A 27,856-nucleotide genomic window follows, 5' to 3' on the forward strand; every position below is an offset into this window, starting at 1 on the left:
TTTAAGGCTGCTGTGCGTCTCACTGTGAGTTTTGTTCAGAGAAAATCCAGAAGCTGTGCTCCAGTGTCAAGTGGAAACAATCAGGATTTTTTCATCAACAAAAAGCGTATAGGAAGGAATGTATTTTCTGTATATGAGAGCCTTTTGAAAGTGAAGTGAAAACATAGTGGCACGTTTGTATAGCTCCCGCACACACGGAGACAGTGACTTCATTGCACTTGTGTAGGTAAGTATTTGCTGATATATTCACGGTATGGCCGAGATTTGGTCAATGTAGGAACAATGATGCTTTTCTTCTTTGGAGCTCCTTTCTGTTAACAGCTGTGTTTAACAGTACCCTTCTGTTCTGCAAGTGCAGGACTTCCAGGATCACCTGGATCCCCCTGCTGGGATCTGAGTCTGCCACAGCACAGCTGACTGTGGCGGCACTGGAGTTCATTGCTGTTCCAGCCATGTGCTTCTTCCGGAGCTCAGTCAGGGCCAGCACTGTGCCTCAACAACTTGAGTTCTCTGTGGACTTTTTTGTATGTATATAGGCGTACCTCCTCTTTTGTGGGGGTGAATTTGCAGTTGATAATTGGAATTCAGATGGGTTAGATCAAGTTGCTCCTCTGGGGACCATTTCTATCAGTCTTTAAATATTCATGACTAATTCTATGTGTTCGGAATCTGTCCATATTTAGGTTATAACAACCTGCCTGTGTACTTCTCCCATCATGTTATAACAGATTGCTTGAGAAACAGCTGAACTGTAGAATAAACATGAGATTGTATGAGCTAGGCTGCACCATTTATTCCTTTATGTCATCATCTGATCTGCACAGCAAATCGAGGGGAGTTGGACTAGATGGCCCTCAGGTCTCTTCCAACTATTAAGGATACTATGAAAGCCAACAACAAAAAGAATGAAGATAAAATCTTTAGTTAAACATTAACAGAGACATAATAAACTGCGATTCATTGTCTCCATACTTAATTCCAAGGAACGGAAGGATTAAAGGGCTGTGCTTAGCACTGTTCTGGCACTGCAAGGCAGATGAGCTGTTCCTCCTTCTGTGGAAGCAAGATGACTGTGCTGAAGCTCACCAGGGCCATAGCAGCTCCTCCTATGGGCCTCTGAGCATCCTGGTTTTGCAGCTTAATGCCTTGTCAAAGCCCAGTGACAGTTGAGGACGGCGCTGCCACCTGGGAGCCAATTAGCTGCATCTCTGCCTTTATGGGCAGATCAGTGTAAGGCAGGGCTGAGTAATGCTCACAGAGCAGAGGGAAGGGATGTTGCTAATGAGAGGTCATATCGGGGCAGTCAGGGAACCTGGGCTGGGGTTTTGCTCTGAGTCTTTCACTGACTGTATCTGAAGAATCTGTAAAGCTGCACACAAAGGATGTGTCTGAAGAAAGCAGTGGGAGCTGTGTTGTGTCGGTACGGTGGGAGCCCTAAGAGCAAACACACCCCAGATGCAGGAGCTGCAATGACCCAGAGTGTGGTTCTGCACCCTGGCACGATGCAAATGGTCAGCAGCAAAGATGTGAGACAGATCCTGAAGGGCTCCTTGAAGCCTGCTTTAATGAAGAAGCTAGAAATAACCAAGCTACTTCTCTGAGGGGAAATTAATTGCTTTATAACGATATCCTAATTTTCCTGAGCCTGCTGCGGCTTTCTTGTCATCATGTTCTGATTTCTAGTGTGGGGCTGCTGCTGTTGGCTTTGGTGTTTTATTCTGCAGCTTTCCATGTTTGGCTGATCAAAAAGGCCTGCAGTTCCCATGAGCTTCTTAAGCCTTCAGGAGTGGTCTCGGCTGCATCGCTTCCCTTTTTTTTGCACTTTAGTCAGTGTATTCTGTGAAATGTTGTTCTATTTAAAGTTCTTCTGGTAAGTGAAGAGTGGAAACTGGAGGATTGGATGAAAACTTGCTTGTTTCAGTATGATCCAACAATTTGAGGTATCTTTTGAGGTTCTTCCATAGGTTATAGTTGAACGTGAAGACAGGTGTCCTCTGATCCATTGAAGCATGTCACCGGCGCCGCCTGCCTAAAGAGGGGAGGCAGATGTGCTGGGCTCTCCTGGTGCGTGGGGCAGTGGGACAGGGACCTCCTTGGCCATAGAGAAAGCAGTTAAAAAAAAAAAAAAAAAAAAAAAAAAAAGCTTATTGCTGTGGAGTTCTGGAGGAAGCTCAAGATTTCTGCTTTGATGCTGATGTGGTGATCTCTGAGATCAGAAGACAGACCTGGATGGTATAGCCAGTCCTGGTGCGTCCAAGTTTTTGTAAGTAACTGTTAGCTGGAAATAGAGACATCAAGTAGGTGTCTAATAGCCTGTGTACCTTGGATGCTAACTGGGAGTCCAGTTAATAAATAACTTGTTCTACTTAGTTTTATTAACCCCTGACTGTGTTAAGATTAAGTGTTGTGTAGCTATGGGAAATACTTTGTATGGAAAACTAAAGGGAAAGAAGGACTGTTAAACGTATAGAAGGACTGCAAGAGCAATGGGAAGATAATTTTATTTCAGACTTTGAAATACGGGCTCCTGATAGCGCCTTCCTTTCAGTTCAGCTTTGTAGGTTAGAGAGGAAAGATCTGGCAACCAAACACAGGGAGTTGCGCTTCTCACTGGATTTACGTTCCCACTTCATGCCCAGCTCCCTGGTTGCATCCCCCATCCTGGGGCCGCGCGGTGCTGCGCTCACCCCGCTGTGTCCCCTGGCCACTGTGCTGCTGTGCTCGTCGGTGGGGTGTCAGCACCCGGCCTCATCCAGAAGGGCTGAGCTGGGGAGAGACTGGGCTTGCTCCGCAGACTGAAATCTGTGTTGAAGATGGAACAGACTATAGTTGTTGTCCTCAAAACTAAGTTAATAATACTTGTGAATTACTTGCCATGCAATTTGACTGCAAAAAAAAAAAAAAAAAATTCTTTCCTCCGGAACAGACTGTGTATTGGTGCATGGCATCTGAAATGTTTTTCTATTCCTGACTGCAGGAAGGGCTGTGCCCGCTCTGTGTGCCCGCTCTGCGCCTAGGGGAGGCTGTGATGGCCGGGTGCATTGGCTGCGCTGTGCCCAGCCGCCTCCTGTGCCGTCCCCGTGTCTGCAGGGCACGACTTCTTGGCTCGCTGCTGGTGTGAGAGGGCAGAGCGGAGCTGCGGCTCGGCCGGGTGCTTCGCGGGTGCTGCGCAGGTCCGGCCTGCCTGAGCGCGTTCTGTAGGGGGAGATGTGGTTTGCTCACTGGCGTGTGACCTTTTAATGTTCATTGAAATCTCTGCAGCTTTACCTAGTCCCCGTGGTTAACTTGGTCTGTGCCGGCTGGTTAGGATGTGTCTTGCTTGAAAACGCCATCTCAGCACTTCTCAGTGGTATCCTGGAGCCCTCCCTCCCACTCAGTTCTGGCTTCTGCTTTTTTCTGCCTCCCGATAAGGGAATCCCTGCTTGTTGGAGGCTCGCTGAGGACCTCCCCCGAAGAAGCCCGGGAAGCTCTGTGCTGCCCCAGCCCCCTGGGGGGCCCTGTGGGTGGGACCTGGGGCTACTGCTGGGCCGTTCTGCTCTGATGTCAGTGCTGTGCTGTGGTTGTGTCCATCCTTAGTGCAACCAGGAGGAATCGCAGCAGGTTTGCTGTGACTGCCTGCAGCATGTTTGGGACGTAGCGAGGTTTTTTATTTTATGGAGACGGAGAAATCGAGTCAGTTCCCATCTGCTTGGTTCTAGTTAGGTGCTTGGCTTTGAGCCTGTAGCTGTTGTGAGAGTTACAAGAACATGCTTTAAATACCTAATATTATAATGTGGCGGTGACTTATTTGCATATCTGCCTTTCAGCTCTTCTTCCATGATGGATGTGTAACTGAGTTGTTTGTGCTGATTTGCAGAAACTCTTTCCCTCTGGGGAAGGAAAAATTACGATATCTTTGCTGAGGTTGCTGTCTTCGTAAGTCAGCCCTGAGCACAGGGGCAGTGTTCCTTTGCTCTTCTGACAGCAGTTAACCTGTCACAGTACAAGTGGGTGTTCCCAGGGCTGCCGAGAGGTGCAGCAGAGCGTGCTTACAGCTCTCCTTTGAAGTGCATCCCTGTTCTTGTGGTGTCTCTTAAAGTGTATCCTCAAGCACTGGTACCCAAAGGGCAGGGCTCAGAGCAGCTCTTCCACTGAGACCTATGGCACATCCAGAATGTTTCAAGATGTGAAAAGTGTCAGGGGAACAAGTCAATAAAAGCAATCTTTACTTTTTGACAGTTCTCCTTGTGTTTGAAGCACGTTTTCCTAAACAGGAAAAGAACAATTCCAGCTCGGTTCAGAAATGTTGATACTAGGTGAAGTGCACTTCCTTGTGACAGAGAAAAACAGAAGTGTTACCTCATTGCAAACAGGATATCTCTTAATAGTTAGGTTTAAATATACAAAATTTTCCATAGTGGCTTTGAATTTCTGGAGCCACAAACACAGAATAGGATTTTGGCTGTATCAGTGTTATTTCTGGCTGGGTGTCAGGAGAGCTCTACTGATAGCTCCTGATATCGCTCGTTTGGGTTGCAGTGTTGAATCAAGCCTGCCACTGCGTTAGATGTGACTACAAAATGTTTGTGGAAGTTGACCTTTGTGTTTGTTTTCGTTCCTTCATACACACAGGGTAGGACTGCGCGCTGCTGTCAGGCCCTGGCTGTGCCTGAGGGCAAGCAGGGCTCTGGAGAGAGGCTTTACGTGCACTACTGAGCTCTCATTGTGCTTAATGGTCAAGTGCGTGCTTATTCTGGTCTGGTGTGCTGAACAGTGTATGTGCAGTAGGTCAGGAAGCAGAACTTCTTTCCCCTCTTAAAATCCCCCAGAGTTTTCATTGGGCTCCATCACTTCTGTTTTATGAACAGAAGTGGTCTGCTGCCTCCATCCCCCAGCCTGTAAGGTGAGGATCCAGAAGCTGAGCCAGCGATCGCTGCAGAGCTGTTGCCTGTGTTTCTGAGGGGCAGCGGAGAGGTGGGAGCGGGCCTGTGTGCGCCTGCGTGCAGAGAGCAGGGCACAGCCTCGCTCAGGAGGCGCAGTCCTTGCACCGGTTGTTCAGGTACGAGCCCTCGGGCCTGGGAGCAGCGTGCTGGGAGGCTGCAGCGGGTTGTTGCAGAAACAGGCAGGGTTTCTTCTGATACTGACTCTCATAACTGATGCACTGTGCGGGCGGGTCTGGCAATGAACTGTACTGAAATGAGATGCTATTTTTGTGATCTGGAGAACATTTCTAATTCTACATTTGTGCTTTAAATTAATCTGTGCCTTTTTAATACAGTTAACTCCAGCTATTTTAATTTTCCTCTGTGTCTCTGTGAAGCTTTCTCCCAATAGCATCATCCCCCATGAGCTTATGAGTTGCTTCTGGAGCCCAGCATGAGAAGCTATCCGCACAGATGAGGGCAGTGCTTTCTGGCTTCTCAGGTTCAGACTGTGCCGTGATCTTGCTCACATTTGCATGCAGCTGTCATTCCAGCGGTCATTCCTGCTGGGAACCCCTGCTTAGACTGTTGTCATGTGTCCTGGCAGCTGTAAAATGCTTTTCCCTGCTAGTGATGAATGAGGCCTTGGCTTGGATATCACCTGCTCAGACTACATTTGCACACGTATTCTCTTGTCTTTGTGAGAATACCTGCTTGACTTTGCTGCTGAATTCCCTTGTTTTCTGCAGCCATCCTAAGAGTTTTTTTGCCAGGTAGTATTGGGAGGTTATGTTTGTGTTGGTTTTCCCCTCATCTTGTGGCTGAAGTTTCTAACTTTGATTGCTCACTTGGGAACTTAATGCAGAAGGCTTTTGTAAAACCTTTCAGGGATGCTGTAAGAACAGGAATGACTGATATATTGAGATCAACAGGTTGGTGATGATGTGCAGCCGACTGATCTCCTTGTACTGTTAGATTTTTAACTCTTACATATTTAAGTAAATATGTATTTAAATCTTCTATGTCTAAGTTTGCTGGTGTGCAGGCTGTCTCAGGTGTGTGCAGTGCCTGGCATGCTGGCATTAACAGCTGCAATTCAGGGTTCTGGGCAAGGGGGAGAGCTGGGATATTGCTGGGTAGAACAGAGAATGGGAGGTGAAAACAGGAGCTGTATTTGCTGGTTGTTTGACTGGAAAGTGTGATGTGAGAAACTGCTCTGAACCTAAGATGGATGGAGGAGTGCAGTCAGGTGGAAAACAGATCACAGAATGGCCCAGGTTGGAAAGGACCTCAAGGATCATGAATCTCCAACCCTGCCACAACCGGCAGGCCACGAACCTGCACATTTCATAGCAGCCCAGGCTGCCCAGGGCCCCATCCAACCTGGCCTTGAACACCTCCAGGGATGGACGGGGCATCACAGCCTCTCTGGGCAGCTGCTCCAGCACCTCACCACTCTCATAGTGAAGAACTTCCCCCTGACATCCAACCTCAATCTGCCCTCCCTCAACTCCAAACCATTTCCCCTTGTCCTGCTGTTATCTGCCCTTTCCAGGAGTTGTTTCCCCTCCTGTTTGTAGGCTCCCTTTAGGTACTGAAAGGCTGCAATGAGGTCACCCTGCAGCCTTCTCTTCTCCAGGCTGAACAAGCCCAGCTCCCTCAACCTGCCTTTGTAGGGGAGGTGCTCCAGTCCCCTGATCATATTTGTGGCTCCTCTGGACCCTCTCCAACAGCTTCCTGTCTTTGTTGTCCTGGGGTCTCCAGCCCTGGACGCAGTGCTGCAGATGGAGCCTTACAAGAGCAGAGTAGAGGGGGACAATCACCTCCGTGTCCCTGCTGGCCACCCCTCTTCTGATGGAGCCCAGGATCCCATTTGCTTTCTGAGCTGCAGGAGCACGCTGCTGGCTCATGTTAAGCTTTTCATCTATCATGACCCCCAGGTCCTTCTCCGCAGGGCTGCTCTCAAGCACTGCTCCTTCCAGTCTGTATGGGTGCCTGGGATTCCTCCAGCCCAAGTGCAAAATTCTGCACGTTGCTGTGTTGAACCTCATCAGGTTCACCAGGGCCCACCTATCCAGCCTGTTGAGGTCTCTCTGAATGACATCCCTTCCTTCAACTGTGTCGACCGTGCCACTCAGCTTGGTGTTGTCAGCAAACTTGCTGAGGGTGCATTTGATTCCGTCATCAATGTCACTGATAAAGTTGTTAAAGAGCACTGGACCCATGATAGAGCCTTGGGGGACACTACTTGTTACTGGCCTCCACCTGGACGTAGAACCATTAATCAGCACCCTCTCTCTGCAGTCTTTCAACCAGTTTCTTATCCATTGAGTGGTCCACCCATCAAATCCACATCCCTCCAATTTGGAGATAAGGATGTGGTGGAGGACTGTGTCAAAGGCCTTGCTGAAGTCCAGGTAAATGACATTGGTTTCTTCTCCCTTGTCCACCAATGCTGTCACTCCATCATAGACGATGACCAGGTTGGTTAGGCATGACCTTCCCCTGGTGAAGCCGTGCTGGATGTCTCAGATCACACACTCGTTCCTCATGTGATCAACCATGTCATCCAGGAGGATCTGTTCCATGATCTTTCCAGGCACAGAGGTGAGATGCACTGGCCTGTAGTTCCCCGGGTCCTCCCTGCTCCCCTTCTTGTATATGGGAGTGACCTGACCCTTCCTCCAGTCGTCCGGGACCTCACCTGACAGCCACGACTTTTCAAATATGATGGAGGGTGGCTCAGCAACCACCTCAGCCAGCTCCTCCAGAGCCCTGGGATGCAGCCATCTGGTCCATAGGCTTGTACACATTCAGTCTCGTGAGGCGGTCTTGGACCTGCTCTGTCCTGACAGTGGGGGGGGATTTACCACCCCGGTCTCCACCTGGAGGTTTAGGGATGCAGGGTTCAGGGACGTGAGAAGTACTGGAATCCTGGCCGCCAGTGAAAACCGAGGCAAAGAACTCATTCAGTACCTCAGGCTTCTCTTTGTCCGTTGAAGCCAGCTCTCCTTTCACATTTACCAAAGGAGGTTCACTCTCAGAAGCCCCTGAAGAAAGTTGTATGGAGCAGAAATTGGGAAGCAAAACTTGCTCACCTTCTGCCTTGGTAGCTGAGCCGTTTGCTGTCTCCACCCTTCTGCTGCTTTACCCATCTCATTATTTACGTAACTTTATTCCATATCCAGATTACTGTCCTATTCTACCCTTTATGGTTTCATCTGTATTGAATCAATGATACTTAATCTTAAGCATGCAAAAAAAAAATTTCTGTAGAAGACTGTGGATGAGCTGTTTTTCACTTCTTCCAGAAAGTAATTTTGAAAAATAATTTTGCAGAAGTAACATTGCTGAACAGCAGAGAGCTCATCACAGCTGTGCAGCCTGTCGGGTCCTTGCTCCATGCTGCAAAAATAGTTACGTTGCCATGTCTGGTGCTGGAGTTTGAGGTGGATCTGTCTTTGTTGCGGAGTGGTGAGAGCTGGGGGTGGTGCAGCACAGAGGGGTCCCAGCCCTCAGCACAGCACCGTAATGCTGCACCTTGCTGACAGCTGTGAAATTTGGAGGATTTAGTCCTGGTTTATTTGTACTTTAGTAAACATACACATCGTGTTTTCAAGTTTCTTTCTGTATAAACGGTGAGAAATGATTTTTCTTTCATAGGAATAATGACAGGTACTCATCCGGCCTTTGGAGTTTGAAAGAAGAATAAAGATGGCAAACCCAGAGCAGAATTTACTGAGTGCTGTGTGGCATTTGGTCTGGCTGCAGGAGCTGGGGCCATCCGTGTGGTTGTGGGAGCTCCCAGCATGGGCTGTACCTGATGCCCACTTGATGCCAAGAAGCTGTTGCTCACGCTGTGTGGCGTGGGTTGGCATCAGTGATCTCAGTTCCTTGGCGAAACTGCTGCTTTGGGGCAACCAGTTATTTCAGTGGGTACTTTGTGAAAGCTGGTTTGGATTTCTGCACGGTTTGTCTGCTGACTGTTGAGTTTCTTCGCTTTAACTTTGTGAAAATCTGCAGAAAGGTCCTCGGGGACTTAATTCTGTAAAATGTGGATGTGAGGTCAGCTGCGGGAACAGAAATGCATTGGATCAATTTCTGCGTCTTGTTTTGCAGCGATGTATTGAAAATTACAAAATGGTAAGTTACTGCTCTTTATTGCTAAGGAATCATTCGGTGGGAGCTGCAGACAGAAAGCCGTGGGGAGTGCGATGGGGCTGGTGAAGTCTGCACGGCGTTCTGTTCGAAGTGCCGGTCTGTCTTGCGGCGGTTCTCTCCAGGCATGTCTTTCCCAAGCAGTGTGCTGTTAGTGCCTGCGACACCGCCACCCGCTGGGTGTGACGCCACCCCTGTTGTTTGGGAGCAGCTTGATTCATTGGTTCCGCTGTCCGCACTTGCGAGTGCAGAGTCAGCGTGGTAATGTTAGTTGTCGAAAAGGTTGATAATTCTTAGTGTTAAACCTTCATTCGGGTTGTGCTGAGAACGGTGATTCTCCTGAGTACGGTGAATGCTTTGATGCTTCCCTCTGCTGGTGGTCGCAGTAATCTTATCTGCAGTATCCATGGTGATCCGGGGGGACAGTGGATACTTATGGGACTTGACCTGTCCTGCAAAATTCTTATTTAATGTAGCAGTTGCTGAGGTGTTTTTGCGGTGTGGAGACAAAAATTGGATAAGTGTCTCAGCACTTGAATATTTAGAATTAAGAAGAAAACAAAGTCTGTGAAGACAAAGACTGGGCTGTGGGGTTCAGGGTCTCTCACCAGAGCTGAAAGGTTTGTGTGAGAAATCATTTTGTGAGCTCTGATTGTACTTTGATGTCACGCTTGAGCAATTTCTACTGGGCCTTTTTGGACGAAAGACAAGTTTTCTGCACTGGATCTTCAGTGTGAATTTAAGTAGACCATTAGATCATGCAAGAAATGCGCTGTTCTCTGTGTTTTCCTGCTGGAAGTTTTGGAGCATGTTTCTGAAGGCTGGGAGTTGAGGAAGGCATCTGGGTGGCAGTGGCTCAGAGGCTCCTACAGGGGCGATGTGGGCTGGCAGGTGGCAGGCAGCTCTGAGGAGAGCCGTGGTGGTGTGGAGCATCAGCTGGGATGTCAGCATCACTGCAGGCTGCACAGGGCAGAAGAACCAGGTGAAAGCAGTGCTTGTTTGGCTCCTAGTTCTGCTTGTTTATACTTTGTGACATGAAAGACTGGTGTAGGGTGAGGGCAGTTTGTGTTGTGAGTTATCACAACTCGCTTGGGTTGTGCAACAAAGCTAGACGTGAGGTTTCACTTTCACAAGTGAAACTGCCTGTGTGCATCTGTTGGGCTGAGAAGCTGCCGGGTTGTGGTGTGGGGAGGCTTGCTGAGCCGGGACACGCTGGTCGTTCTATGTTGGAGGTTTGCTTTCTGCAGCATGGCTGACTTCAGAGGTAAAACCCAGCCAGGTGTGGGCACAGGCAGGCGTGCAGCAGCTGCTGCAGGGCTCTGTCATGTTGGCACTGCAGCTGCAGGTCAGCTGGAAGTGGTGAGACCTTGGCCGTGGAAAAATGGGAACCTCACTGGATGTGATGCCAATGCTGCACGTGTAAATAGGGAGCTGACTGCAGGCAGCAATATGCGTCTGTCCTGCTCATGCAAATTAAGTTTCCATACTCGGGGACAGAAGTAGCCTAAGTCTGCTTAAGGAAAATGAAATGTAACAAGTTTGTGACCATTAACACAGAGTAACAGTCAGGCTAATAGTGTGAGCCTCGGTGCTAATAAGGCATCTTTCTGACCTGTGTAGGATCTTTGTTTTAATTTAAGCAGCCATGAATTTTTTTAAACTAGAGAGGTGTTCATAATCTGTTGTTCAGTAGTCTGCAGTTTTTTGTTAATAAATTGCATGCATTCTGGAATCTGCTGCTTTTGTTCAGAGAGCATGCCCCATCTGACACAGTGCTCACTCGTGTTCCTGGCTTTTGTTGCCTGCCTAGTATTTCCTTCCTTGAGCATCTATATTTAGTGCCGAGAAATATTCACTGTGGCATAGGACTAAACACAGTTGCCTTTCAAACAAAAGGAAACTGTTCTCTTTAGGGATAAGCATTGAACGAAGGGCAGGATTTCCTGTGGAAACTCAAGTGCATGAGAGCGGACTTTTACTTAGAACGCAAGGGCAAAAAATGCTGAACGAGAAACCTGGGCAGTTTACACTAACAGAAGATATTCCCTCTTGCCTTAATTATTCCCTTACTTTTTGACATATATTTCCTTAGCTTGAATTTGGCCATCTTTGGGGAGATGGTGAACAATGCCATTTTAAAATGCTAAGGCTACAGCTGTCCAGAACTGACAAGCTGACACTGCTGTGTGGCTTTGCCGATCATTTTTTAGTACCAGCAATGAGGGCAGCTGCTCTCTGTGCTCCATGTTACATCTCTGTAACGCAGCTTTGTGCCACATAAGATGGGGAAAATGCTGCAGAGTCTCACCTCTGAGGATGAAAAATCAGCTTTTACAGTCCAGAAAATCAGTGACAGATAGGACAGGCTTTGAGAGAAGCAGATGTGTTTGCTGGTAGATACAGCTGCATGTGCTAGAAGATACTGAATGTGGAGTTTCCTCTTCCTTGCTAGTAGCTCTAAAAAGAGTCTTTCAGGATAAAACTGCTGAAATGTCAAGTCTGTCCCAGTGGTGAGAAGGAACAAAACCAAGTGCTGGGCAGTCTCAGCAGGGGATGCGAAGTTCTTGTTCTTTTTGTGAGTTGCAGGAACACCATTTGGTTGCAAGTCCCCCATTGAAATCTCTTTCAGTGTATGTGCTGGCTGATTTGCTTGAAGTGTAGGAACTCGGGAAGTTTGCATGCTGTTGTAACCCATCCAATGCTGCGTGTTTCCATCTGCAGTGACGTGGCTCAGCTCCCCAGGCTGGGGCAGTCACGCCCTGGGTCAGGATGGCAGGACTTGGGCTAACAGTGACCACCCTGTGTCTGAGGCTGTGAAATGGAGCTGAGGGGGCAGAGGTGGAGAAGCTAAAAGTTATTCTTGTCTCTTACAAAGCAGAGGTGCAGTATGGTGTTCCCTTTGCTGGTGGCTGACATAAAGACCATTATCCTCTCAAAGCCCACCCAGCTCCACCCTCTGCCATGGGCAGGGACCCCTCAGTCATTTCAGGCAGCCCAGAGCCTGTCCAGCCTGGCCGTGGGCACCTCTGGTAGCCAGATCCTCCTGCTGTGGGGCAGGCCAGCAGGCAGGTCATGCAGCCCCTACTGCCCGCATGGAGACAATGAAGCAACTAAGAATATGAGATAGCAAAGATCTTAATAAATTTACACCCCCCCCATTTCTTTTTTAAAGGATTTTTGAAAGTTCTCACTGAGGAGAAATTCCTGATGGTTCTTGTGTGAATGTTTTATGGAGGCTTTAGGACTGTAGAATCATGGACTGGTTTGAGTTGGAAGGGACCCTAAAGATCATCCAGTTCCGACCCCCTGCTGCAGGCAGGGACACCTCCTGTAGCCCGGGTTGCTCACAGCCCCATCCAGCCTGGCCTTGAATGCTTCCAGGGAGGAGGCATCCGCAGCCTCACTGGGCAACCTGTTCCAGTGCATCACCAGCCTCACAGTGAAGAATTCCTTCTAACCTCTGGTCTAAATCGACCCTCTTCCAGTTGAAAGCCACTTCCCCTTGTCCTGTCACTACCTGTCCTTACAAGAAGTCCCTCCCCAGCTTTCCTGTCAGCCCCTTCAGGCACTGGAAGGCCGCTAGAAGGTCTCCCTGCTGCCTTCTCTTCTGCAGCCTGAAGAGCCCCATGTCTCTCAGCCCGGCCTTGCAGGCAGGTGCTGCAGCCCTCGGATCATCTTTGTGGTCCTCCTCTGGACCCGCTCCAGCAGCTCCAGTCCTCCTTGTGTTGGGGGCCCAGAACTGGACGCAGTGCTCCAGGTGGGGTCTCCCGAGAGCAGAGCAGAGGGGCAGAATCACCTCCCTCGCCCTGCTGGTCACCCTTCTCTTGATGCAGCCCGGGATGCAGTTGGCCTTCTGGGCTGTGAGAGCAACTGCTGGCTGTGTTGCATTGTAATCAGTCGGCACTCCCAAATCCTTCTCCTCAGGGCTGCTCTCAAGCCATTCTCCGCCCAGCCTGTATCTGTTCTTGGGCTTGCTAGGATGCATCCCCTTGATCTGATTGAGAGCAGCATGGGTTGTCATTTTTTGCTTTGTTTCTCTTTCAGAGGAAATTAAACCTTTCCTTTCTGAAGGAAGCTCAGTTTTTGTCAGCATTCCCTTGCTAAGCAGTGAACGAGCAGGAGCTAGATTGCTTGGTGGTGTCCAGCAAGAATAGGAGGCAGTGGGCACAAAGTGAAACACAGGAAACTGTTTAGGGATGAAAGCTTGTGGTGTGCTCCGAGGCTGCCCAGCGAGGCTGTGCTCCTCTGTCCCTGGAGGTGCGTTTGATGCACCTGGATGTGAGTTGCCTGCCACAGGCTCCTGCCATGAGGGGGATGGGATGGAGCCCTGTTTTCCTGCCAGCCCTGTGGGCTCAGATCCAAAGCAGATGTAACAGACATTAACTACTGCATTACAGCTGCTGCATTTTCATTTCTCGTAGTCCTTATCCAAACCTGTGGTCAGCACAGGAGATCTTGTGAGCAGGTATCCCTGAGCTCAGTGGGTGTGAGGGGCACAGTGGACACAGCTGAATCAAATGCCTGTTGGGACAGCAGTCTTTGAAAGCAAACAGGAAATGTGACGCTTATCAGTGCTCCCCAGTATTTACTTGTTTAAACAGCGGGTGGCTTCTTCCCCTGCTTTAGGTTTTGTGGATGCTGAAATTCAGGCAGGAAGGCAAAAAAAGAGGTAACTTCTGCGATAGCCGTAAATTTCATTTCTGTCTTTCCCTAACAACAGGAAGAGTGCTGGAAGTGAAAAGCTGTATGTAAATAGCAAACTGTCTCACAGAATCCCAAAATGGCTCAGACTGCCAGGACCTTGTGGGGCCCTCTGCCCACCCCTGTGTCAGCCCAGCCGCCCAGAGCCGTGCCCAGCCCCACATCCAGACGGGACAGGAGATCCCACATCCTCCGGGTCCCTGTGCCAGGGCTCAGCCAGCCACCCAGCACAGCAGTGCTGCCTGTAGGCAGGGGAGCTCCTGGGCTGCAGCTTGTGCTCACGGCCTGTGGGCCTGGCCCTGGGCGTGTCTTTGCACCTCCACTGGGTATTTGTGCCATCCCTGCGGTGGTTCTGAACAACTTTTGCAAATCATAGGGCCATTGACTGAAGATGCGTGCAGTACAGAACCACATCAGATAGAAAAAATAAACAGGAAACCCACTCTCTACCTTAAATTTGAAGGAGATGCTTGGAAATGACTTCCGTGCTTTGTTTCTGGTAAGCAGCTTTCATGTGATCTCCTGCTGTTGCATATTTATGTTAGGTTACTCTGTATATATTGGTGTGATGAGCCATGTTTTGGCATGCCCCCTGCTTCATAGAAAAATGATGGCTGCCTTTAGGACTTTGCTTTTCTGATGTGAAAGATTCTGTTTTGCTGGTCATGGAATCGGTTCTGTAACAATCCTGGGAAAGTCTTGGACTTTCACAGAATCACAGAATGGCCCGGGTTGGAAAGGACCTCATGGATCATGAATCTTCAACCCCGCCACCACAGGCAGGGCCACCAACCTGCACATTTCATAGCAGCCCAGGCTGCCCAGGGCCCCATCCAACCTGGCCTTGAACACCTCCAGGGATGGACGGGGCATCCACAGCCTCTCTGGGCAGCTGCTCCAGCACCTCACCACTCTCATAGTGAAGAACTTCCCCCTGACATCCAACCTCAATCTGCCCTCCCTCAACTTAAAACCATTTCCCCTTGTCCTGTTGTTATCTGCCCTTTCCAGGAGTTGTTTCCCCTCCTGTTTGTAGGCTCCCTTTAGGTACTGAAAGGCTGCAATGAGGTCACCCTGCTGCTTCTCTTCTCCAGGCTGAACAAGCCCAGCTCCCTCAACCTGCCTTTGTAGGGGAGGTGCTGCATCCATCATTGCCTCCATCATCTTTGTGGCTCCTCTGGACCCTCTCCAACAGCTTCCTGTCTTTGTTGTCCTGGGGGCTCCAGCCCTGGATGCAGTGCTGCAGATGGAGCCTTACAAGAGCAGAGTAGAGGGGGACAATCACCTCCGTGTCCCTGCTGGCCACCCCTCTTCTGATGGAGCCCAGGATCCCATTTGCTTTCTGAGCTGCAGGAGCACGCTGCTGGCTCATGTTAAGCTTTTCATCTATCATGACCCCCAGGTCCTTCTCCGCAGGGCTGCTCTCAAGCACTGCTCCTTCCAGTCTGTATGGGTGCCTTTCATCTCTGATCAGAAAGCGATTATCTTGTAAATGTGGCTATCTTCTCAAGAAGAGATCAGGTATTGCTAAGAGCAGTTGATAAGCACTGCTGTACCTCACTGTTTAGAGCTTGTGAAGTTTAAGTTCTAGAGCTTTTCTCATGGAAGTTCCTTCCTACAAAGTGAGCAATTGAGTAATATAGCATCCCTGGCCCCCAAACACATTCTGATTTCTTAATCAGCCAAAATATTCAGGAAGAGGGGTAATTTTTGTAAGTGGATAAGTAGAATTTTATGTATACGAATGTGATGGCTTGGTGCAGTCTTTCTTGTGTGACTGCTCGGTCCACATTTAGGCTTTGGTCTGCTCCCAGCTTTGTAACATCAGACAGCAGCAGTGGTTCTTTTTCTTCCATATGGTCAAATGAGATCTGCCATAGCTGGCAGGGTGTTGTTATTTTGGCCCCAGTACAGTATCTGCTTGCTTTGTTTGGCCTGGAGCAGAGGAAGCTGAGGGCAGCTCCCATGTGTTGGCCCTACAGCTTCCCAAAGGGGAGCTGCAGAGAGCTGCATGGAGCTCAGCGAGTGCTGTGGCACTGCTCTCAGCTGCAGGGTATGGGGTTGGGTTCTGCTGTGTGGAGATAGGCTGGACTAGAAGTGTCCCACGAGGACCATCAGGTTGGAAATACACAGTGATTCTATGTTTGATTCTTTTAGTTCAGAAAACCTGACTGCAGCTTGAATCAAGATAACACCAAGGAGTTTGATATGTTTGTTGCTGGGGACTGTAATGTTTCGTTGTTTTTTTTTGTTTTTAAGTTGTTTCCTAGCATTGCCTCCAGCTTACTAGACTTCAGGTTTTAGTTTGAATTAATAAGAGGCATTTAAATCTTCTCAGATTGAGGACTTTGAAGTCACTAATATTATTGATTTGTGTTGGAAGTGTCCTGTAGCGTACATAGAAAAAACAGATTTGCAATTGGCTTTCACATCTGTGTGTTGTGGTTCAGTATGAGGTTAGAGGCCATGCGGAAGGTCTAGCCTGCTGTAGGATGGCTTTTCTCTGCTGTTCCACCCGTGATGGCTTTTAGGCAGTATTCTGTACATTGCCTACTGTTCTGCAGTCACTGCTGGGGCTGTTTGGCCCAAGAGATCAGGTTGGAGCCATGTCATACATACAAAAAGACACACCGAATTAGCTAGCCTGCCATAATTGTCTCCAAAGCATTCGTTTCTTGCTTGAAAGCCTCTTGGGTCTGTGTGTTGCTTTGAGACAGCAGGGCACTGTGAGGAGGCATCCTGCTGTCACGGCCCACAGGCTTGGCGCAGCACTCAGGGCGCTTCCAGGCCTCCGTGACATCACCTACAGGAAGAGCCGGCCTGCCCCCGGCTCCATGGCTGTTCTCACTGCTGGTCTCCCTGCCTGGGAGCAACGCTGGAACTAGAAATGTGCTGCATGTTGAACTCTGTTCCTGCTACAACTAGCCTGAAATTTGAATGACAGGATAAGCACAGTGGCTGCAGGCTGGGTGTTTGGCTCTCAGTGCATCTCGCTGACCTGCTGGCCTTGATCAGACTGTTGCCAGCCACTGACTGCAATTCCCTTTTTTTTATTGCTGGGGTTCCTTTCTGACTTCTGCTGTCCGGCTCTTTGGGATGGCTGGGCGGAGCTGTGCAGGACTCAGCGAACAGCATTCAGCTTAACTGCTGGGTTTGTTATGTGCGTGGGGCTCTGTGTTGTTTCACTTCTTGAAGTTCACAGGCTCAGCAGTTTTTCATGTGGGATTTGAAAGGAGGGGAACTTAATCATGCAGCAGATTTAACTTTTGAAAGTGGATCCTAAAAAAGACTGTATTCTTGCTGTGTATGTTTTAAAAATAGTTGTTATAGATAATGATTAATTGTCTCTGGGTTTAGCATGGGGAAGTGTTTAAAGATCTAATTAAAAAAACCAACAAAACAACAACAACAAAGAAAACGGACCATCTTGTGTAGGCAGGATAGAATTGTGGTAGTGGTGGTCAATATTGCTAGAGCTCTACTTTGCCTATCAGAATGCAGGAGCAGATTAATGTTACTTACTGTTGTTTTCAGTATAGGGTCTAGTTTCCCCAGTCCATTCCAAAATCAGGGTATGAAGTAATTGAATGCTTGAGTCTGTTAATACAGTTAATCCGTGCTCCTTGCAAACAGTTTGGGCTGATAAATACATAGGGTTGGATTAGCTGTTATTGTTAATACTCTTAATATGCTGCTTATTCAGATATCTGAGAGCCTTTAATCTTTCTGTAAGAAGCTGGTAATAAAAGTTAAGTTTGAAACTTGTTGGGAGTTTACTAGGGTAAGGTTACAGTTGAGATTCACAGCTTTATTCAGATCCTGGCAGTTGCGAAGCCCTGTATGTCAGTAAGTATCATGCCAGGACATGTATTTTCTTATGCGTGGGATGAGGATAAAGGCGAGACAGCCAGGGCTGGGATTGGGTCTTAGTTTGTGTTTTAGATGTGCTGGGGGAAGGTGTGCATGCAGGAGCATGATGCTACTGTGGCTATGGTATGAGTGTGCTCACAGGAATGGCAGTGAATAAATGCTGTCCAAAAAGCTATTGAACTTCAGTTCTTTCAAGGATGTACTCAAATGTATGCTAGCCCTGCGTGAATCGGGTCAGCAATGTCAGGCCTACATGCTCACGCTCATTTCCAGGTCCTGCCACAAGCCCATGTTTTCCAAGGCTCTGGCAGGCGTAGCCACCGACTGCCTGGGGTCTGCATGGCAGCGTCGGCTGTGTGACCCGGGGGGGGGCTGGGCACCCGGGCTGTGAGCTCCCAGCGCCTGCACTGAGAATCAGAGCAGTGGTCTCAGGGAATCCCTTAGTCCACCTAGGGCTCTGGGAATGTTTAATTCGAGCGCTGAAGAATAGTTATTTGTGCCTTTTGTCCAACTCATTGTGCAAGGCCCAAGCGGCCGTTTCTCCATGTGTTCATGCTGAAGCTCAGTGAGTTTTCACAAAGTGAAAAAAATGAGATTATCATTGACTAAAAATAAACTTTGAAAAAAAGAACATGCTTTCTATAATTCATGTACTTTTTTTCCATTTTCCATTGAGTAAATCAAGTACAACTCTGTAGGAAATGGAAATACTGGGCAAAAGATGAACTAGTTGTATGTTTGTTTTGAAAAGCTGCTTGTTTGCAGGATATTGGCAGCTCATGCGGTATCCATTTGTTTGAAAGCTTGCGCCTTTTCCTTATAGCCTGACCAATGCAGTAACCAGTGTGAAACTAATAGACTTCAAATACGAAGTCAGCATGAAAAGAGGCTGTAGTGGGATTTGAAATTCCAGGAAAAGGTCAAAATCTCTTTGAACTGAAGGGAGCGGCGGTGCGTGGTATGAGCGTCCTGTTGTTCTGACATGGATCCACGTGGCTCTACAGGCTAGAGTAGGTCAAGCTAGGTTTTAGGGATGGGCTTTGTGTTTGCGGCTCCGCTTACTGCGCGTGGTTAAATGAAAGGATAGGATGAAGGCTTGTGCTCTCCAAGACCTCGGGCCGTTTGTGGGGCTGAAGCACACAGTGAAGGCAGGCTGCCCAAGCTGCTCTGTGCCTCGCATGGCAGCGCGCTGGGAACGGCGCCTCGTGGGCACAGTGCCTGCGTGCCATGCGCGAGGCCGCCTGGCGCCTGGGCGGCTTTTGGGCTGCGAGGGGCCGCGAGGGCAGGCGCGACGGAAAGTCGCTTTGTGCTCGGGAAAGTGACGCTTCTGAGAGTGCTTGCCTCCTTTCTTCTATTCTTTCCACTGCTGCTTGAGCTCAGTGCTCTTCGGCTGCCTATCAGAGAACGCCCAGAGCAGATGGCGGGCTGCGGAGAACTGGAGCGGCAGAAGCCAGAAAGAAGCAGGCTGATAAGGCTGGGTTTGGGATCCTGAGTGCTGGGAGATCAGCTCAAGTGTGTGGATGAAAGGATTCGGCGCAAGGGAGGACAAGGAAAAGATTACCTTCATTTACATTACAGAAAGAACGAGATAATTTAATGAAGGGCAAAAACTGTGTGGATGGGAAGAAGGCCAAAGAGTCTGGAAGACACAAAATGTGCTGTATCTAGTTTTAAACAGAGAAATAAAAGGAAGATAAATGATCTTTCTACTTGACTGTTATCTCTAGTCTTTGAGAACTTAAAGTAATTTACACAGAGGTGACTGGGGAGAAGCTGGGAGCAGAGAGCTGGCTTACAGAATCTCGTCCAAGAGCGCTGAAAGCAAAGTGAGGATGTTGCTGTGCCCGAGGCTGCAGGAGAAGCGTGGTGGTGGAGGCCGACCCAGCGGCAGGCTGGGCCTCGTGCACTGTGGGTGGCTGGGGCAGGAGTCCTAACCCCAGCTTTCTGTGAAGGAGTCCTCGTTAGCAACCTGGTAGTTTAATTAAATGTAACTGCAGGATGTGAGGCTAGCAGACTTCACTGTCATGTTCCAGTGCTGCTGCTCCTTCTCCTGATGCGTGCATTTTTGTTACTGCTTCTTCAAAAGATGTTATTTGGGAAGTCTGCAACCTTTGTTCTGCACCTGTTAGTATTTTTCACATTGAGTTTTTGTCACCTGGGGCCTTAAAGGTCCCTTCTGGCCTTAAACTGTTCTTATTCCTGAGCTGAAGTCCTGGAGACGCATGGTGAAAGGCAGTGGTGGATGCATAGAGCATTCCTGCTGTGGCTTACGAGGCTTATAAGTAGTGTCTGCTGTAGCCGAAAATAAGAGGGAAAGAGAACCTGTTAAAAGCTGCCGATAATGCCTGTGATGTTCCTCCATGTGAGTCTGTCTGCGGGCTGCTCCCGCTTCTTCACTTGCAGCTTCTGCTGCAGCCATCTGCAGCACGTGTAGCCGCTGTACATTTGTTTCATACTGGTTTGAGGTCTTGAATTTGTTTGGAAACTGATTTTTCTGTATCTGTGGGCATCATGTCTAGTCAGAGTTGTGGTCTGAGATGGTGATGCTCTCCATCTGTAACACCTGTCCTTCATATTGAATGGTGTTTGGTGATATCTGATAGCTGCAGGTGTTCGCTGTGCCTCTGTGGCATCTGCTGCAGCAGTGTCCCAAAGCGCTGGAGGGCTGAAGCCTGGGAAGAAGCCAGGAACCCATCTGTTCTCAGGGGCAGCTTGGTGTTTCCACTTACTGGAGGAGATTCAAGAGCAGCATGGACATACGCCATTCTGTTGTGCTCTATGCTGTCTTTCGGGGGCTGTTTCAGGGCACTGTGCGTCACCTACTTCTCTCCCCTGTGAAATACAGGAGCAGGGCAAGCTTTGCATTGCCTTGTGCTGTGATGAGGCTCTGCAGGTTGTTTGCAGAGATTGCTCTGACTGCCTGGGACCTAGTTTGCCAGGATTGTTGCCATTTAGCTGTGAGGCAAATAGGTGAACCAATACCACTTCCAGCTATGTTTAACAGCAAAGTAATGTTGTGCTTTGTTTTCTCCTTTGGGATTCTTGTAGGATAAATGCTTTAAATACTCCTGATTGGTAGCATTTTTTTCTCAAGCAAGAACAAGCTTAGTTACTCTAATTTAACATATAGGGCATGTGTCAGAATTTACAGATGTGTATGCTGATTCAACTGAAAATTTCCAGATGTGCTAAATAAAATCTTAGCTTTATTCTGACATAGAAGGTCTGTGTCTGAAACTCGGGGAGGGTGTCAGTGGGGACCATCACACTCTAGTGCACTGCCTTGAGTTCAGGTGTGGGGTTTTGGGTTTGCTGTGCCCCCATAGGCAGCTACTTGCTGTAAGTACAGGCTGTAGGTAAAAATAGTGCTCTTTCATATATATGTATTTTTACAAATGGCTGGTCTCTGTCCACTTTGGATTATTTTTCACAATTAATAGGCCTTCGGGGCACCTAGTGGCTGGTGTAAATAAGGTAAAGGAGAGTTAGGACTCGGAGGCTTTTTGATTTTAAGTTAAAGCCGTCTGTCACCCACTAAATAGCACTACTTTCAGTTTTGAGGACAAGCACAGCAGTTGGTCTGCCTGCAGTCTAGTGCAGGGCTTGCTCATCTAGTCTTCATAACAGCCAGAAATGATTAATTGGAAGTTTTGCAGATCCCAAGATCTTGCCTTCTTGTTGGATTAAATTTGGCCTTCTGGTTGAAATCCTGCAGAAATTGCATGCAACACGTGTAAGCAGGTTCCGTCTTAATCTACATCTGTTCTGGTTACAACCAGTACATCCTGTGCCACTGTCAAAACTTACAGTTAAGAACTGGCTTGAAATCACAGCTCCTGGTTGGTTTGTTTTCTTGTTGTTTCATGAAAGTCAGTTCTCATCATTATTCATGGAGTTGTCTCATGAAGTTCAAAATGAGTGGAAAAAGGGTTAAGCTTGCAAAAACAAGTGCTTACAGAGACAGTATTCTTTTGGAGAGGATATTTTATCCCTTGCTTCATTGCCTGCAGTTTTTTGTGTCTGCAGCTTCCTTGCTGTGGCTCTGTAACATTATTTGGCTGAGCGGAAGGGCATGAATGGGAGACATGAATGTTTTGCCCTGTGTTTATTAAAGACGACCCCGAAGTTGGGCTGAGCCCTGTCCCTCTGGCTGAGAGGTGGAGCTGGGCCAGGCGTGGGATGGGTGCACAGGGCCAGGATGTGAGGAGGGGCTGCTGGTCCCTGCGCTTGCCTGCTCTGAGCCCAGCAGCAAGTTGCCACAGGCAATGCTGAGGAAGCTGGTTGTGAGAAAATGAGAGCACCTGGGGAGTGGGAGCTTCACCTCCTTGTCCAGTTATATCTGAATTTGAGACCGTTAGGAATGCGCGATCAACAAAAGGGAGGGGAGAGCAGGGGACAGAAGTGACACTTTTTTCCTCTTGGCTTTCAAAAAATGTCTTCTTTTTTTTATGAAGGAATGTGGGTGGAGGTTACTCAGTTCTTTATGGAATAAATCTGTAAGTGTAGAGTTGTGTTCAAATAATTGAAAATAACACATTTTGGTAGGAAAATGCAGCAGAACAGGACTGTGGTGCTGGTGTTGGCTTCTGACCAAACACTGCCTGAACGTTTGCTGGGGGAGGATGGGGGACCTCTGATTTCCAGTTCCATGTGTTCTGCTGTGCCCCACAGGCACTGTGCGTTCCTACTGTTTCTGTAGAAGAGTGATTTGGGTCTGTGTTTTCTGCCTACAATGCAGGAATTAGCAAATCTTGCTGATAATGTAAGTCGGTAAATGTCCACACTTGATGTGTAGAAACCATCCGTCCACCTCTATAACCGTATCTGGTGTGCTGTGTGCTTCATAGAAGGCACAACGCGGTGTTTTTGCTCTTCAGTTTTCATAACTTCTGTAACGACTTTGCACACTTCTCTCTGTTTGCTCCTGACAGGAGCCCCAGTGTCCTGCAAAAGCACAGCTGTCTGTGAGGCCGTTTGTTAGAATTAACTCTGTGTAATTTGAAACTGTGTTCTCAAATTGCAAAAACTGGGTGTCAGCAGTTCACGCAAAGGTTTGGAATCCTGGCAGTGAGTGCGTACTTCAGAAGCAGGTATTTTGATAAGCGTCAGGTCTGTGGATCTAATCACTGGATCATGTTGTAAGAGCAGGGATGTAGTGAAGTCGTAGATGAAATGCGTCGCCCTTAATTGTCGAAAAATGGAAGGGACAAGGGCTGTGATATTGTTGTAAAAATGTGTTACTCTTGTTCCTAACTTTTTTATGTTTTGCTTTTCAGCCAGAAAACTTGCAGAAGAATTGGCTTCAGGAATTTTATCAGGTAAGGTGAAACTTCCTTCCTTATTAATAAAATAAAGATCTTTTGCTTTTGTGAAGTTGAAGCTCCTATATCATGTTCAAAACCAGTCTTAAAAAAAAAGCGCCCTTGGATTTGTAATGATTAGTGTGTAGGCATCGTTTGTTCTCATTGACAGTCTTCTGGTTTAAAACAGTTTGAGTGCTTTGTAAAAATAAGTAATATATATGTTCACATTTTTATTAAAATCTTAGCTGTTTCTGATGGTGGTTTGCAGTAGATCAGCCCTCTTATTTGAATTCGCTTGAAATTTTCCCATTTTGGAGCAATATAACAAGTACTGGAACTGTATCTTAAACATGTTATAAGCTTAACTGTGTATTTTTTAAGTGTGAAAGCCACTCTAACATGTTCTGGTTTTGCGTTAGAGGTTTAGAAACCTTGCATCCTTTCTGTGTAGCATTAGTGCTGTTTTACTTTGATAGTTTGTATCACAGCTTCCAGAATCAATAGGTTCTGAAGTTCCTTTAATCGTTATTAAATCCCTTATGGAAAAATGGTTAACACAACATTCTGCAGTTCAAGTTTTAAAGTGAAACTGCAGCAAACTGGATTTTCAGTGTTTTGTTACTTTTTTGTGACTGGAATTATAATCTTGGAAGGTCAAGGTTCCAATGCCATTTATGTCCACCACTGCAATACCATACAACACTGCAGTTTCTAGCAAGTTGAACGCAATTGCAATGAAATGACCAGTTTGAGATTCATATTGTCTATCAGCTCCATGGAAGATGAGCTTATTTTTCTTCTGTCTTGATTGATTAGTGGGGTTTAATTTGTATGGGTTTCCTTGGCTCATTCTGATTTTAAAAACCTTTTCACACTAAAACAAACAAACAAAAAAACAAACGAACAAAAAAAAAAACAACGAAAAAACAAAAAAAAAAACTAAAAAAAACTGCTATGAAGGGAATATATATTTAAATAGATGGAAGCCTTTTTTTTCGCCTTTAGATCACTGAATATTTTATAACATCATGTTACTTCTGCATATTTATTGACAAGACTGTATGTTCAGTTGTTAGTGAAGCGGGGTGTGCGCTATGGAAATGTCTCCAAATACTTTGTGGAAAACAGGAAAAGGAGGGGAGAAATGAGCTGCTAGTATTCTGGAGCAGAGACCACTGGTGTGGAACTGAAGTAGGTCTGTCTTTGTCCCACTGAATGTGGAGCACACCAGGCTCGAAGCAGGGAGAAATGGTTCCTTAGTGCGCGTGGCAGGTCGAGTCCGGGTGCGACCAGCTGAAGTGCAACTGCAGCAGCCCTGGGCCCATCCCTCGGATACAGCAGTTCTGCTGCCTCCTTCCTTTCCTCTCCTTCTGCCTTCCTTATCTGCAGTCCGAGGAAGCTGTGTTTAAAACAAAAATGTTGCCAGTTCTACTCATCACCAGTAGGGAATGACGCAAACAGTCCTCAGGAAGAAAGCAGGAGCCTTGAATCCTTCCTCCTCACGTCAGTGCCTTGGGTAGGATTGCTGCTTGCTCTGTTTGCTGCTAATGTGGTAGGAAGTGGAGTAAAACTTTAAGGAAGAGACTAACATGCTGTGCTAAAAGTAGCGCTGCACAGTCCTGATGTTAGGCTGCGTAGCAACCCAGTACATGTAGAACTTCAAATATATTTTTATTCAAGTTCTGCATGCTCGAAGTCCTCTGCAAATTGAAATTCATCAGAAGTGCTGAAAACTGGCTTTTAAAAAGGCTGGTAATGCTTCTTCATGAACTCAAAACCCAGGTAAACCACAGACCGCAACTTTTTTCCATTCTTCTGAGGAATTCAATTTGCATATGTGGTTGTGTCACTACAGTTTGCATAACTTTTGAGAGTGAAGTCCTTGTGCAAGCTGTCAGAATAACCTCTGCAAAAATAAAAGTACTCCGTTTAAAATGTTTTTAGAAATTAAGCCCATAATGAAAAGATGTCTTCATGTTTGAGTAATGGAGTTAAATCCAGCTGGTGATTGGTTATGAGTGGTGTTATGCAGGGATCGGAATTGGGCCTGTCCTCTTCAATATCTTTATTGATGACCTGAACGAGGGCACTGAGTACACTCTTGGTAAGATTGCAGATGGCACCAGGTTGGCTGGAAGTGTCAGTCTGCCTGGGCGTAGCAAAGCCCTACGAGAGATCTGGGCTGAGGCCAGCGGGATGATGATCAACAAATGTCGGGTCCTGCTTCGGCTACCGCAACCCTGGGCAATGCTACAGGCCTGGGGCACAGTGCCTGGAAGACTGTGGAGAGGAAATGGACTTGGGGGTATTGATTGATGCTCAGCTGAACGCGAACCAACAGTGTGCCCAGGTGGCCAAGAAGGCCAATGGCATCCTGGCTTCTATCAGAAGTAGTTCCTAGCAGGACCGGGGAAGTGATTGTCCCCCTGTACTCAGCTCTGGTGAGGCTGCACTGGAACTGTGTTCCAATTTGGGCTCCTCACTGCAAGAATGACATCACGGAATCGTCGGGGATGGAAGGGAGCTCCAGAGATTGAGTCCAAGCACCTGCCAAAGCAGTTCCGTACACCAGGTTGCACAAGTAGGTGTCCAGGTGGGTCTTGAACATCTCCAGAGAAGGAGACTCCACCACCTCCCTGGGCAGCCTGTTCCAGTGCTCTGTCACCTCACTGTACAGAAGTTCTTGCGCACATTGGTGCAGAACTTCCTATGCTGCAGTTTCTGGCCGTTTCCCCTTGTCCTGTCTCCATACACTGCTGAAAAGAGTCTGGCCTTGCCACTGCCCCCCACACCTCAGATATTTACAGACCTGGATCAGGTCCCCTCTCAGTCCTCTTTTCTCAAGGCTGAACAGACCCAGTTCACTCAGCCTTTCTCCATAGCAGAGATGCTCCAGGCCCCTCACCATCTCTGTGGCCCTCCGCTGGACTCTTTCCAAGAGATCCCTGTCTATTTTGTACTGGGGAGCCCAGAACTGGACGCAGTGCTCCAGATGAGGCCTCACCAGGGCAGAGCAGAGGGGGAGGATCACATCGAGGCTCTGAAGCGCATCCAGGGAAGGGCAATGGAGATGTGAAGGGTCAGGAGCGCAGGCCTTATGAGGGGCGGCTGAAGGAAGCTGGGATTGTTCAGTGTGGAGAAGAGGAGGCTCAGGGGAGACCTCACTGCTCTCTATAACTTCTGAAGGGAGGTTGTGGTGAGCTGGGAGTCGGCCTCTTCTCTCGTGTAACGGTGATAGAACTAGAGGGAATGGCCTCCAAATGCACTGGGGAGGTTCAGGCTGGACGTTAGGAAATACCACTTCTCTGAAAGAGTGGCCAGGCGCTGGAATGGGCTGCACAGGGAGGTGGGGAGTCACCGACCCTGGGGGTGTTCAAGGAACACTTGGATTTTGTGTTGAGGGACGTGGTTTAGTGAGAGCTATTGGTGATGAGTGGATGGCTGGGCTGGGTGATCCCGTGGGTCTTTTCCAACCTTGGTGATTCTATGAATGTCAAGTAACACATTAAGGAGCATTTCTATGGCTTTTTGTTGAAGTTCCAACAACTATAAGCTAGTGATTTTACATCAGCACAGGTCACTTCATGTTTTATCATAGGTTACTGCTATATGCATTTCCCAGAACATAGCGTGTGAAAGACTTTAACGTTTAAGTAGCCCATACTAAAATTTTTAAGTTTGTGCCCCATTCCATGGGCAGTCTGATGTAGCACTTGATCTAGCACCTGCCTGCGGCAGGGGGCTGTTGGAACATGGTGATCCCTGTTGTCCTTTCCAACCCAAGCCATTCTGTGATTCTGTGGTGTGATTCTACGAATACTGTGTAATCACAGTCTTCTACATGTTGGAAGGGGCCTCGGAGGGCCGCCCGGTGCCACCGCTGCAGTGAGCAGGGACACCCACAGCTCCACCAGTGCTCAAAGCCCGTCCCCTGCTCTAGGCTGCCTGCAGCGACCACCCCCACCTCTCTGGGCAGCCCATGCAGTGCCTTGCTGTAACACACTTCTTCCTTATGCCCAGCCTAAACCTTTTATCTTTTAGTTTGAAACCATTTTCCCTTGCCCTACATTAAATCTTGCATATTTTTATGTTAAATTACACAATTTAACCAAGAAATGCAGACTAAAAAAAAAAATTGAATTTTAGCGTGTAGTTTCATCTTACAACATAGCAGCCCTCAAAGCTCACTACTTTATTACCTTTCTGAGCACTGTTGATAGAGCTGATAAATGTTTTACTGTTTTACTTGGATGTATCAGTCCCTTGTGAATTTGAAGTCTGCCTTTTGGATGACAGCTAACTTTGTATTTTAAAATTGGTCTACTATCAAACGCTGGGTGGCTTTCTGCCAGTTTGCAGCAGTTGCTATTTTTCCCCTAAGGAAAAATAAAGCGCAGTGACGGGGCAGACCGGCAGAACTCAGCCCAGCTATTTATGGGCCCCGGCTCCTGGCACAGCCCCAGGGCTGCTCCCAGTGTGCTGCCTGGGCACACAGCTGGCTGCCTGCAGGAACGGCCCGAGCCTCAGCCTCGCTGCTGCTCTGGTTTCCCATTGCTGGCTTTGTGGTCAAGCTTTTCCTTCTCACTGCTGTATTTCTTTTCATTTGGTTCCATTGGTGAATACATGGTGATAATGTTGTGGTTTCGTAATGCTTTTCCTTGTGATATAAGCTGAAGGTATTATACTATATTCTGATCTGTATATAAGAGGGCTTAAAGTCAGTCTGAATAATCCCCTGCAAAGCAGGGGCAAGGTCAGCATCTCAAGTAGTGGCATTTTAGGAACGAGAAGAGGGTTCTGAGGAGACGGTCTGCCTGTCCATTAATGCTTAACAGACTGGTTAAAAGGTTAAAGCACGTCATCCGGTTAAAATACAGGGTCATCAGAAACATTCCCTAAATGACTGGGTGACAGTGTTCCTTC

At 47.8% G+C, this 27,856-nt stretch overlaps 1 protein-coding gene across 1 annotated transcript in view; it reads left to right on the plus strand.

Moving 5' to 3' along the window:
* The window catches only part of INPP5A (inositol polyphosphate-5-phosphatase A), a gene marked incomplete at its 3' end in the record, with an annotated part of 209,557 nt that overhangs the window by 21,428 nt on the left and 160,273 nt on the right, over positions 1–27,856 (plus strand). The window contains exon 2 of the mRNA XM_079535402.1: positions 22,907–22,948. Coding sequence (XP_079391528.1) covers positions 22,907–22,948 — 42 coding nt within the window. The remainder of the gene's footprint in view (positions 1–22,906; positions 22,949–27,856) is intronic.

The sequence above is a fragment of the Tetrao urogallus genome (assembly GCF_951394365.1).
Source record: "Tetrao urogallus genome assembly, chromosome: 5".
NCBI lineage: Eukaryota > Metazoa > Chordata > Aves > Galliformes > Phasianidae > Tetrao > Tetrao urogallus.